Consider the following 13,184-nt stretch of genomic DNA (forward strand, 5'->3'; position numbering starts at 1 on the left):
CTAATAAATATTCTACTGTGTTAAAATAGAAACTAATATAATAAAAATTAAGATGAATATAAAACAAAAATGGAAACAATTTTTCTAGTATTAAAAATACAATAAGTTACAGTTGCAGTGCAGTCTATCTTGTAAAAGTTTATATATGATACCATCTTATATCTTTGACACAGTCACCATACATTCATTCAATATAAAAAATATAATTAAAATGTAACAATTTAAATATTTATTTCAGAGATATAAAAATGTAGTTATTATAGCTTTATTTTTCTTTCTTATTGTTAATTAAATGTTCAACTGCTTCATTTAATTGAGCACTAAATGCAGCAAAACTAAAAGTTTCAATAAATCTGTCTTTACCCATGTTACCAAATTTTTGTATGCAACTTGGATTTTTAATCAAATAAGCTATCTTCGAAGCAAATGCATCACCAGATAACTCAACTAAAAATCCAGTTACCCCAGAAACAACAGATTCTTTTGGACCTCCAGAATTGTGAGCAATTACTGGTTTACTTGTATACATTGCTTCAAGAGGGACAATACCAAAATGTTCATTTGATGGTGTATATATTAAAATTTTACAATGATTTAGGATAGATACTTTATCAATATCTGAAGGAGAACGAAGAAATATCACTTTCTCTGTAACATGTAATTCATCTGCAAGCCCTATTAATTCCAAATAATATTCTACATTTTCTTCAACTCTTTTATCATATCCACCAGCCATAATCAAATACACATTTTTATATTCTTCATCTGATAAATATTTTTTCAGTTCTGCCAATGCTTCTATAGCTAATCCCAAATTTTTCTTACGTTCGTATCTATTAATTGATAGCAATATAACACTGTCTGATGGTAACTTTCTATCTAATACTCTTTCCAAAGATATGATTCTAGTTTTATCAAAAAACTCTGTATTGATTGAAGGATACAAGATTTCAGGTTGAACTTGTAACCTCTTAAAAGTATCCTTAAATACACGACACGTGTATAAACTATTTACAAATACTTTATGTGCCATTCCTGTTGTGATTTCTTCAAAATAATTAAGTGGTATTCGGTATATCTGCTTACTAATGCCATTTGGTTGTGAGAGTAACTGATCTGGATGATGACAATAATATATTACATGTGGAATTCTTAAACGTAAAATAGGAATGCAAACAGAAACTAAGTCACAAAATACAATTTCTGGTCGATGTTCACAAAAAATGATGTAAATAGCGGCATATATCTGAAAAGAGATCAACATTGAAACCAATTTACAAAAGCCATTTATAAACGCTCTTATGATAAAATATTAATACATATGATATGAAAGGAAAATGCACGTTATTTTAAAAACAAAATCCAAATCTCGACATTCATTGCATCTTTGAAACAAGTAAGACAAAATAAGTCTGTAATGTATTAAAGCAAATCAAATGTTAAGTAGAAAAAAAAAAAATTAGCTCACCATTCGAATGTAAGCGAAAAGTGCGAAAAATCTACCCAGAATATGCCTGGGTAACCAGTCTCCTACAACTGTTACAGGAAATGTTCCATCTTTGGTTTCAGAGAAGCAATGCTCCGGATCGTGATGAGTTGTCACGAAGTTAACATCATAACCCTTTTTTTTTAAGGCTAATGCCGCGTCAACTACCAATCGTTCAGCTCCTCCAATTCCAAGGTCCGGATGTAAGAATGTAATTCGTGTCATTTTTACTAATTGAGTAACAATAAATATAACATTTGAAACCAACAATACAATGCAACAGTGGCACAAGCGGTTCGGAGTCTCTACTACATAAGTACTTATATAGATACATACTACTTTCTATATAATGCATACTTACCTACCTGTTAGACTTTTAAGGCTCTTTTTAATACAACGTCTATAGTTGATGTATGTAGCATCGCGCTTGTCAAATCATAAGAATTGCCAAAAGATTTCATAAATTTTCAACGTATATATACATATAAATGTGTGTGTGTATATATTGTGTATATATGTATATATGTATATATGTACATAGCAGAAAATCTATGCTGTTACAATCTTTTTAAAAAATTTTAATATTAATGGAAAAAAATGTAGATTGTTAGTCAGGAACAAGTGAGTGCTGCTAACCAAAATTGTCTGCAATCAATGAATGACAGTAGAAGTTGATAAATTTTATCGTCCTCTTCGATTTAATACAAAGGTAATCTTGTTTAAATAAGTATTATTAATTATGTCGAACATTAAAAAAAGTATAATTATGGAAAATGATAAAAAACGATTGAAAGAGTTATTTCGTTTGATGGATAACGATGGTGATGGGTATTTAGATTATTATGAAGTGAAAGCTGTATTGAAGGCTTTAGGTTTTATAGTTAAAAAATCCTATATTTTAGCGATTATGCGAATGTACGATAAGCACGGTTGTAATAAAATTTCTTTTGACGATTTTAATTATGTTGGTACGTTCCGTGAGATATTAATTAAATTAAATTAATTGGAAAAATATTTGTGTACTGTATATTTATTGATTTATACAATTTTCATTTTTGTACAGTATTAGAAAAATTCAGTAAACGAAGTATTTTAGATGAAATAAAGCATGCATTTAAATTATTTACAAATGATTCTATGCGTGATAAGATAACTTTAGAAGATCTACAAAAATTGAATGGAAAACTTGAATGTGACTTAACACTCGAAGAGATGGAACTTATGATCAAAGAGTTCGATTTGGATCAAGATAATTCTAGTAAAAAATATTGAGATCAATAAATTTGATGTGTTTTTTGTTTTATATTTTTAAAATATTGTAAAATAATGTTGTGTATTTATGATTACAGTTAATGAAAGTGAATTCATAGAAATTATGATGGATCTTGGAATGTAAACGAATTTTGTCTTTTGTTGCAAGTACGTTTTATTAATATTATCACAATGAATTTTGGAATCAACTGGGAAGAAGAGCATCGACGTACATTGCTATCAGGCAATGCATCATTGACATCTACTGCGCAATCAATTGCCAGATCTCAAGCAGTTGCAATTGAGAGTGAAAATATAGCAACTGAAGTAATATCTGATTTAAGTGAACAAAGAGAGCGATTATTGAGAGCAAAGAGGAGATTATCAGAAACAGATGAAGAATTAGATAAAACAAAAAGAATACTAAACATTATGCGAAGAAGGATATTAATGAATAAATTTGTATTGATTCTAATAATATTATTAGAAATAGCTATTCTTGGTATTATTGTCTATCTAAAATTCTTCCATTGATAATATATTAAATGATTTAAGTATTGCGTATGTATATTGTATATTCACATATATTTTAAAATGTATCAATATGTCATATATATTGTATTGCATTGTATTCTATTGTATTGTATGTAAATATTATTTAAAATTGCGTTATAAATAAAATGCCATGAGGAAATACATATTTTAAATATTGATATGATAAATTAGTGTCGTTTAAGAGTTATTGATGTAACACCGAATAAGAACTACCAACTATATAAAATAGATTCAATAGTTACAAAATAATAGCTAGTGATTAACATTAATACAATTTTAATGGAAATATAACGAGACTTTTATATTATTATTTGTTTTGAGGTGTTAACGTATAAAAATGTTAATAAGAAATTTGCAACTTCGATAGAATTATAAAGTAACCTCGTAAAGTTGTCAACTTGGAGGCGACAAAAGCGCAGCGTAACGCAATTATTTTGAACTATCATGTAATGCAATACATACAGTTATTGTTGAATCAAGTATTTAACAGTTATCGACGGGGCGAGTTGGAAATTAGAACGATTGAAGACGAGCAGAATCTTTAGTATTTTGTGATTCAATACATGGTCAGGTCATGGCGTATGTTAATGTTGCTGAATGGAAAACTGATCAAGTGTGCGAATGGTTAAAAGGTGTGAAAAGTTGTGCTTTCTATAGAATTAGTGTACCTTTCGCTATATATTCAAAAATGAATGATTTTCGCTATTTGCTAATCATTGAAATTTCCTCGTGAAAATGCATTTGGCATTTACGCCCGCATCTCTCTTCTCTCCTCTCTCTCCGTTCGATCAATCACTTTATTACTTGTGTAAAACAGTGGTGATTCACTTAATCACCCATCACAAATACTTGTTTTATGGACACAGTGTTACTTAGAAAAATGATTATTCTTATCGTAATGATAACTTATGATCAAAAGAAGAAACTACTTTCGATTCTGTAGAATTTGTTAGACCTTTGTTTACATGCGTTTTTATGAATATTATTTTTTCTAATATACTAGATACAAGGGAGAATGTTCAAAATTGTCCGTCATTTTATAATGTTTTAAAGTTATTTTTATTATTTTGAAAAATAATCCAAAATTTTCTTATGGTTTAATGTTTTTTTAAATCAAATTTACTTTGTTTATCCATATAGAATGTTATTAGTATTTATGTTTTTTTCTAAGTCAATGAAACTTTCATGAAGTAACAATAACTTTTGTTTTAGGTTTAGATAATTCTGTACTTCCTTATGTACATAGTTTCACAAACCATGGTGTCAATGGACAACAGTTATTGAATCTAAGACCAGAAGATTTAGAACATCTTGGAGTGCTTAAACTTGGCCACCAAGAGATTATTCTAGAAGCTGTAGAATATTTAAGAAATTTTCATTATGAGCTCGATCGTGAGAACCTACAACTTTTGGCATTACGATTATCTTGCCAAGCACATAGTTTACAAAATGAATTGTCTCGTCAAACAGACTCGAAACCTGTTACCACTCAAACATTATCCGATGTAGCATCTGTTATAATGGCTGTAAAGCCTTTGGTGAGATGGCTCGATCGTCCTCCATTTTCAGGACAGCTAGAATATAACGATAAAAAGGTTGAATTGATGAAATTAGCTCTAGAAATGGCAACATGTGCCCAAAGAGATAGATTTGCAGAGAAACCAATAGAAGAAATTAGAACGATTTGTGGGCAACTGGCAAAATTAGCGGATTATATAATTCAGGATATTACTGATCCTATGATATTGCAACCAACTAGCTTAGATTTGGCTACATTAAAAAAGAAACCAGGAGATGACTTAGTAAGTTTAAAAGTAATCATAATTATTCTATTTAAAGGAAAATTATGTTTTCCATGTTGCTTTCTCTTCGTCAAAATAAAACTGTAATGTATGTAGTATATTCATAATTATTGTGGAAGAAATTATCTACTACACATCCTTCAGAGATAAATCTGCTACATCCGGTAGAGATAAACCTACAGTCATTGGTTTGACACAACTTTAACTTCCAGATAATTGTTCTATAGCACATTATTAAATTATTATGAAAATATAATTTTTATTAGTATGAAACATTAACATTTCCAAATATTATTTCTGTAGGGTTTTTATATTTTACCATCCTTTCATGGAGCTCATCAAATTGCTGAAATTAAATTTGGATCGGCTGCTCACCAGTGTGGTAAAATGGAGGAAGGAGATGAAATAGTTCAAGTAATTTCAATTTGGTATTTATATAAGAATAATTCGACCGACTATTTTAATCGTTATTTAAATTAATGTTTTAGGTAAACTATCAGACTGTTGTTGGTTGGGAACGAAAGAATCTATTGGAATTATTCCGTGAAAGTCCTGCTGAAGTATTGTTAACTTTAAAACGTAGACCACGACATACAAAGGTATATGGTCAAATTTACATAAAACCATACCGACTTCCAAGCAATAAAAAAACTTCATATACAACAAGATGGCAACATAATCTTCCATCGCCAAGGCCAGAGTTATTGACCATACCAGATTTTACAATGCCATTACCAAGGTATAATATATGTATATACATATAAATACGTATATTGCTTTTATATCTGTTACACTGCATACTATCGATTAAAAATTTGTTTAGGCACATGCCAAAGAATCCCAGTCCAGAACCTGCAAGTATTTTAGACACATTAGATAGTAGTGACTCTGATAGTGAGGCAGAACCACCGCTATCGATTCGATTATATTCAACAAAACCAAGGAATTCTGTTCAAAGACGGGCTACTATAACTGGTGCTAGTCCCACTACTAAACATGGAATTGATATTGAACAATTTTGGAAAGAATTGAAACAGGAACATAGTACAAGTTCTCAGTTACGAGACAAAGCAGCATCTTGTGCTCATGGTTTAGATAATGTCCCTTCAAATTTACGGCCGCAATCATGCTTAAGCATAGAACAGAGTAAAAGAAGGAAGAGATCTGATGTACAAATTGATGATAAAAAGTTACAGTTCCAAGAGAAAACTGTTAAATCCGATGTTCCTCAGATTGATAATAAGATTAATGTTATTCACGAAGCAAAGGACGAGAGCAAAAACGTTCAAAATTCTGAGGACACGTTGACTATTAATAGTACTAACATTTCCAGCCAAACCTCACCGACGTCAGCTAATGTTACCAATAACAATAATAATTTTGGTGATACAAGTGTGCCTTTAGACGAGTGCAACAATTTTATTAGAGATAGACATAGTAATCATAAGAATATACTATGCAGTAAAGAGTCTAGTTCATGTACTGTTAAAGAACGAGGTAAATTGGATAAGAGTTATAGTACACCAGCATATGATTTAATGGATGTTGATAACATTGAAGACAGAAAACAAAAATTATTTTATACATTAGAGTCATCTATAAATAATATAAGCAATGTATTTACGAGTAAGACTGATATTGAATTGAATACTACAAGTTTAGATAATCAACAAAAATTGGAAGATATTGGTGATCAAGAACAAAGTACTCATACGATTGTTTATAGTAGTGTTAAGAATGAGGAACAAAATAATAAAGAACAATTTGTTGAAACATCTTTGCCATCCAACTTGCCCAAAATATTTGTACATAAGATAACTGAGGCAAGTTATAGAAATAATATAGAAAATAACCAAAGCAATAATGAATGTATTATTTCTGATGTAAATAAGTATGTCAAGAGAAATATAATGAATAATTCAAACACTGAAGCGGAGAATATATCACAAGCGTCTAATACTCAAAGTTTTGCAAGTAATTCAACTTTGAAACATGAAATAAATGAAGATAAATTAGAGGTAATTAATAATTGCGCGCAAAATAATATTGAAAGCAATTCGAACTTAAGTAGCTTTGGAAAAATTCTTCAAACATTCAATTGTGCACCAGCAGAACATTCGAAGTTAATAGAAAAAAAATCTTCTAATATATTGATGAAAGAAAAAACACTAGTTCCAGAGCATTCACGAACAAATTGTGATTACAGTTCTATCGAAGATAATATACAGAATATTACTCAGAACATTCCTCAAATGCACATCAGTCAAAAAATGCAAAATGATAACAAAAATATTAAAGATTCAGTTAATCAAAGAAATGTAGCACAGCCGGTCAAATATGTAGAGCAAACGAAAAGTGAATCTACTAAAAAGCTTGAATCTAAATCTCATTTAATACCTCCAGACCCTCCTCCACGTAAATATTATACAAAGTTAACGACTTCACATTTTAATAATATTTCGAAAACTGTTGAGGATCAAGAGAAACTTTATCCAGTTCAAAAACCCAATGTTAGAAGAGATTTAAAAAAGCAAGAACATTATACAGAAACTCATATTAAAAATAACGTGGATCTTCTGGAAAAACATGACTACTTAGATGTTTGTGATAATTTTACAGAAAACTCAATTGAATACATTGATGAAGCAAACAACTTAGGTAATGAGCATAGACCTTGTTTAAATATGGATTCTTCGTTCATAGAATGCAATGATAAACAATTGAAGGAAGACAAATCTATCTGTGATAAGTTTGAACCTTTTATTGAGAAATATGGTTACACCAGTTCAACAATTGAAAGTCATAATCTAGAATGCTACTCCCAAAATATGGATTCTTTAGATGGTTCTTGCTCTTCAAAGCAATTACAACTTTTGGAACATAAATGTAAAAGTAATGAAAAAGAAAAACATTTTGAAAAAGGTGTAGTTAATAAAGCTATGATGGTTGCCAGAAGCATTGGACTGCATGGAAGTTTAAGCAAATCATCTAGTAGTAGTCCCAGAAGTAGTAGAAAAAGAAGTATATTATTTGCAAGTAAGTAATTAAGATTATGGTAATCATTTAATGATATGTAAGCACTTACATTTATTAATACGTGCATATATACATATATATATTATTTTTATTAGAGAGAAGAAATATTTCCGTTAAAGATATAGGTGCAGGTGATTTGGAAGGGTGGTTAACATATCGTACAAGGGGTGCTGGCGGGGCATGGGCTAAAGCTTGGTTTGTCCTAAAATGTTCCTCCTTATACAGGTTTGTTTAATTATAATATTTTCTTATATTTACTGTGCAAATACTTACTCCATTGTAACTTATAGGTTTAAAACTCAAACTAGCGTGAAAGCAGATTGTCTTATAGCTTTGACAGGATTTACTGTGTCCCGAGCTTTAGAAGTAAAGTCTAGAAAGTACGCATTCAAAGTTTACCATACAGGAACAGTATTTTATTTTGCTGCAGACACTGAGGATACTCTTACTATATGGTTGGAAGCAATTAACAAAGCAACTTTAGGTGCTGACAGTCATAGTAGAAATAGTGCACTATTCAGTGAAACGGATGAGAGCGACGGCGAACAAAAACCCAAAGTTAAAAACGTTCAAGCATCGGAATATAAGCCAAATTTAGAAAAATCATTTGGCTCGTTGAAAAAAGTTGTTCGTAAGGACTCTACCGGATATAAAGATCATGAAATAAGTGGTGCCAGTTTAGACAGAAAATATTTAAAATTTCTTGGTACAAGAAATCACAATGTACCTGTTCCAACAGCACAATTTAGAAGTTACAGGAGAGTACTGCCAACATCTACACCCAACAAGTAAGTGTATACATATCATAAGAAATATTTGGCGTAAAATGCAAATTGAATACGAATCTTTTTTAATTGTGATTCTTTTTAGGAAGCAGGAATCGGTTTCAAATTCATCAGACTTACAAATAACAATTGCGGAAAGCACATTTTATGGATTATGTGCATCCCAAAGTGCTACTGATATGTCCAGTAGTACTCAAGATATGGGTGATTATAGGCGTACAACAGACAGGTAAATGTTTACACTGCACATTATAGAACTAACAATTCTATTTCTTTTTCCAATTTGTGTATTTTACTAAACTTATGTTACCGTTGTAACATTTCTTTTAATTGTAGAAATAAATAAAAATAAATCCTGAATTTATTAAGATAATTGTTACATTATACCTTTTATAATAAAATAATTAACACAGAACGTTGATTAATTTTATTTTACATGTTAGTGGTTTGTGCATGGCTTTCTTCTGCTGTATCCTTAATTAAATGTACTTCTCGCGAACACTTCTTTCTATTGTAAATATACATTAATGTCACTAGTAAACTAATCTTTAATGTAGGTGTATTACTAGAGGAAGTAGAAGACCAGAAGAGTTGCAGGGTTTTATCACATTGGAAGAATTTATGTTGTCACAGCAAGATGATAGAAGACCAATAATTAGAAACAGACCTGCGTCTCCGCATATAACACCTTTAACTAGTGATCATGTTCATGTTCAACACAGAAATTTTCATGATAATGGAACTATTACCGATCAGTCAAAAACCGTGACCGATACAGCGGTCAGTAATGACATTACACATGCTCGAAGTAAAGCAAATGGTGAAGTTACCAATAACACTGCATACGGATATGCAAGAAACGTGGATACTTTACATACAAGACAATTAAGCGGAGATTTTGACTCGGAGAGATGCGATAATAGAGGAGAATCATCGAAACATCCACTTCAAAAGAAATCAAATGAACCCAATTATATGAATTATTTAATGAACCCTCATTTAAAGAATATTACAAACGACTCAAAACAAATAGCATCCTTTTATCAAACCAAATCAGATATCGTTGAACCATTTGACAGGCAAGATAATGTGGCTTGCGAGTACAACAATACTTGTATGTATTCACAATTTTCAAATCATACAGAAACCTCTAGATCGTATGATTATTATTCAGCAAAGAATGTTAGCAGCTTCGTAGATGATACGAAATCAGCATCAAAACGACTTGCCCGAAATGACGGTATGTTTCCTACTGAAATAATGATTTTGTATAATATAAATATAATAAGTTTCCTTTGTAGGTTGCTCCGGATCAAGTAGTGATCTTACGTATCACATTTATGAGACTCTACACCGCGCGAAGAAAGAAGCAACTGTAAGTCGCAAAGGAAGTTTCAACTTAACGAATCGTCGTGATCATTCTTTATCGGATAAACATTGGTTGGATTCTTTACGGCGAAGCGATAAGAGGGACACCGATTCCGACAAAACACGTTTAAAAAATGTAGCACAGTATCAGCCACCGCCTATCCCAACGTCTCCATTTGAACAAGAAGGAATGACAGCTGCATTTGAAATGCATTTGGATAAACGTGAACAGGTCCAGAAACCAAGTCGTTTGAGAAATTTATTTGGTAACAAGTGTCAACAGAAACCTTGTACGCTTGACCTTCCTAAAGAAACGCAGAAAACATTACTGGGTAAATGAATATTTTTGTTTTGAACTGCCAAGCGTGGCCATGTTTGTGGTAATAATTTTTACATTTTGACAGGTTCGCCAAGGTTACACAGAGCCTTGTTCAGAGAAAAAGGTTACAATCAATCACGATTACCCAGTCGATCCAATAGCCAAAGTCCTGGTGATAGTGGAATCAGTCAATCCGTTAGTTCCTTTAGCGGAAATAGTCCACAAACGTATAGTCAAAGTTTCGCTTCTATTAGTTTTGTTAGCGATTGGAGTCCTGACACACCATCACCGTGTACTCCAAGCCTGACGTCAAAAGTAAGTATTACCTGTAATCCAGTTTATACTTTCATGTGCATAAAGTTCTCGTGTTATTATATTTTGCATGCTAGCTATACGAAATATTAATTTTACTATAACAAATTTCCTTTCCAGAATGGTACAAATTATCCTGCATGCCAGAAAGGATTTACGAGCACAAGTAGACATTCATTGAATCCACCAACATTGCCTTATATACCACCACCCACGTCACCACCACCTGATTATCCTGGTTTAGAATATCCACCGGTGTTCGAACCTGGTACCTATTCTCTCTTGGACGCTTCGTTATTACGTAATCGTAATAAAAGAAATCGTGACACTCATTAACCAATGATATTACGTCTTAAATCAGTAATTTATATTATAACAGCCAAAGATGATTTTTCCCCCCCGCTATTCATTAATATAATCAGATGTTTCTTATGAGAAATTTAAGAATTTATTAGTATTTTTCTATAAAGTATTCGAATTTAACCGTCCATTTTATAATCACTCAAACGTTATCAAAATTATTTGATAGAAATTGAGATCGTGAACTATCCACTCGGATTAATACAGAAAAATTCGAATACAAATTAATTGAGTGGACGACTGAAATGAACGAAACCGCATACTATTATCTTCGTAGGCATACTTGATGATCTACCAGTTGTATCTAATTTGAATGAATTCCATTTTGTTATTATTATTATTTGTAATTATTGTTATTATAAGCTAATTAACTCAAGACACGTCAAAATACTTCAGAGGAGTATTACGAGAGCATTGTAAATGAATTATTTAATTCTACATTAATTGTAAACGTATATTTACATATAGAACATTATTAGGCCAGTCTTATATTATGTAAAGAACTATTAACAAACTTTAATAATTTATTACTTGATGAATATAATACTATCAAAAAGTAAAATATATTACATAAAATAGGAAGCATTAACTATTTACAATGTCAGGATAAAAATTAATTTTTGATACACATTAGTCATTTTCAGTATATTTCTATTTCATTCCTGAAATGGGATAGCCTTTTTATTATAAATGTACATAGAACATTACATTAACAAACGCTTAGTTTGAAGTATAGATAATTGAAGTGTCCTTATATATTAATATCATGCAAGAATAACAGAAATTGCATTTCAAACAAAAAATCAAGGAAATATCATCGCATAGCACGGTTTTTAAAATATTTTTTTAATAATTTTGCGAATAAGGTGGTCTGTACAACTGGAACAAATCACTCTTTTCTGTCATAGTTAGACAAAAATATTAGATGAAAAAGCTGAATGATTAAAGAAGTAATTGTGTCATTAAATCCATATTTTTTGTCACAAGTACAAAGTTACATATATGCTTTATATTTGCAGTATTTCTTTTGAATGAAAATATAAATTTTTATCATCAAATATTCTCACTATTCCTTATACAAAGAAAGATCAGTAAATATCTTCATAAAAGTATTAATATAATTCTCCATTGGAATTTTAATTATTGATGTACAACATATTTTTATATATCCTTTCTTCCTGTAGAATTTAAATAATATATATCTTGTATTTCTTTGTCAGAATCGAGATAAGACTTGTACTAATTGTGTAGGCTGCTCACTATATTAACATATCGCACATATGCTTATATACAATGTGATGATGTGTAAAGTGCCTACATATCTTTCTTAAACAATTTTTGTATATAACTAAGTCCAGGTTTTAACTCTTAATGTAATTTGAGGAATATGATTTTTAGAATAATTTATGCTCAAAAGATTTTTGGAAAGTATTATAAAACTATATGTCATTGAAATTATTTACAATGTATTTTCTGTATTTTTGTAATAGTTTGTAATTATTATACATATTTTAAATATATTAAGAATGGTTTTATTATGTTTCACGAAATCTTGTTATGAATTCAGTGTAATTAGTAGTATGATTAATTTATTTACATGATTAACATTCACAGAGATATAACTAGACAAAATCAAATTTTCTACATACATATATAAAGAAAATTCTACATTATATTCCCTTTTTTATACATCATTTTCTGGAATGTAGAATATAAAAGAATTAACTTATTAATTGAAGGACTTATTACAGCAAAAGTGAAATAAAAATTTTATTAATTTTTATTACAAATTTTAATTTGTGTGATTTTTTGTACTTGTATATTTTTGTATATGTTTAAAGAATTTTCACGTAAATACCTACTTTAAAATTAGTGAAATTGTATTTATATATTCAACCTAAATGTTTATA

General features: G+C 30.1%; 3 protein-coding genes across 5 annotated transcripts; 2 read left to right on the forward strand and 1 right to left on the reverse strand.

Moving 5' to 3' along the window:
* Positions 1–7: 7 nt before the first annotated feature.
* Positions 8–2,210, reverse strand: Alg2 (alpha-1,3/1,6-mannosyltransferase Alg2). 3 transcript variants are annotated; one of them, XM_076365360.1, is made up of 3 exons: positions 1,852–2,210; positions 1,469–1,716; positions 8–1,246 (listed from the first exon to the last, which is right to left on the reverse strand). In XM_076365360.1, exons 2-3 carry the CDS (start codon positions 1,709–1,711, stop codon positions 266–268), a joined length of 1,224 nt encoding a protein of 407 aa, XP_076221475.1. In that variant the 5' UTR covers positions 1,712–1,716; positions 1,852–2,210; the 3' UTR covers positions 8–265. The 3 variants fall into 3 exon arrangements, with proteins under 3 accessions (XP_076221475.1, XP_076221474.1, XP_076221473.1); XM_076365359.1 differs by having other exon boundaries at positions 1,848–2,210; XM_076365358.1 differs by lacking the exon at positions 1,852–2,210 and having other exon boundaries at positions 25–1,246; positions 1,469–1,837.
* On the forward strand, positions 2,202–3,033 carry LOC116429329 (uncharacterized). The gene is made up of 3 exons (XM_031982158.2): positions 2,202–2,454; positions 2,550–2,744; positions 2,836–3,033. The coding sequence occupies exons 1-3, from the start codon at positions 2,226–2,228 to the stop codon at positions 2,880–2,882; spliced, it is 471 nt and encodes a 156-aa protein (XP_031838018.1). The 5' UTR covers positions 2,202–2,225; the 3' UTR covers positions 2,883–3,033.
* A 681-nt stretch (positions 3,034–3,714) lies between these two features.
* cnk (connector enhancer of ksr) lies at positions 3,715–13,064 on the forward strand. Its single transcript, XM_031982143.2, has 12 exons — positions 3,715–3,924; positions 4,505–5,094; positions 5,398–5,508; positions 5,583–5,833; positions 5,918–8,130; positions 8,226–8,355; positions 8,421–8,918; positions 9,001–9,144; positions 9,473–10,155; positions 10,217–10,615; positions 10,688–10,917; positions 11,035–13,064. The coding sequence occupies exons 1-12, from the start codon at positions 3,867–3,869 to the stop codon at positions 11,248–11,250; spliced, it is 5,523 nt and encodes a 1,840-aa protein (XP_031838003.2). The 5' UTR covers positions 3,715–3,866; the 3' UTR covers positions 11,251–13,064.
* The last annotated feature ends 120 nt before the right edge of the window (positions 13,065–13,184 follow it).

This window comes from Nomia melanderi, chromosome 3 (genome assembly GCF_051020985.1).
Source record: "Nomia melanderi isolate GNS246 chromosome 3, iyNomMela1, whole genome shotgun sequence".
In the NCBI taxonomy this organism is placed as follows: Eukaryota; Metazoa; Arthropoda; class Insecta; order Hymenoptera; family Halictidae; genus Nomia; species Nomia melanderi.

Coding starts and splice junctions, on each gene's coding strand:
- Alg2 (XM_076365360.1), bottom strand. CDS start 1,711: ATGACACGAATTACATTCTTACATCCGGACCTTGGAATTGGAGGAGCT. Junction 1,247..1,468: donor TTTTCGCTTACATTCGAATG/GTGAGCTAATTT, acceptor ATCTCTTTTCAG/ATATATGCCGCTATTTACAT.
- cnk (XM_031982143.2), top strand. CDS start 3,867: ATGGCGTATGTTAATGTTGCTGAATGGAAAACTGATCAAGTGTGCGAA. Junction 3,925..4,504: donor AGTGTGCGAATGGTTAAAAG/GTGTGAAAAGTT, acceptor CTTTTGTTTTAG/GTTTAGATAATTCTGTACTT. Junction 10,918..11,034: donor CTCCAAGCCTGACGTCAAAA/GTAAGTATTACC, acceptor TTTCCTTTCCAG/AATGGTACAAATTATCCTGC.
- LOC116429329 (XM_031982158.2), top strand. CDS start 2,226: ATGTCGAACATTAAAAAAAGTATAATTATGGAAAATGATAAAAAACGA. Junction 2,455..2,549: donor TGACGATTTTAATTATGTTG/GTACGTTCCGTG, acceptor ATTTTTGTACAG/TATTAGAAAAATTCAGTAAA. Junction 2,745..2,835: donor TTTGGATCAAGATAATTCTA/GTAAAAAATATT, acceptor TTATGATTACAG/TTAATGAAAGTGAATTCATA.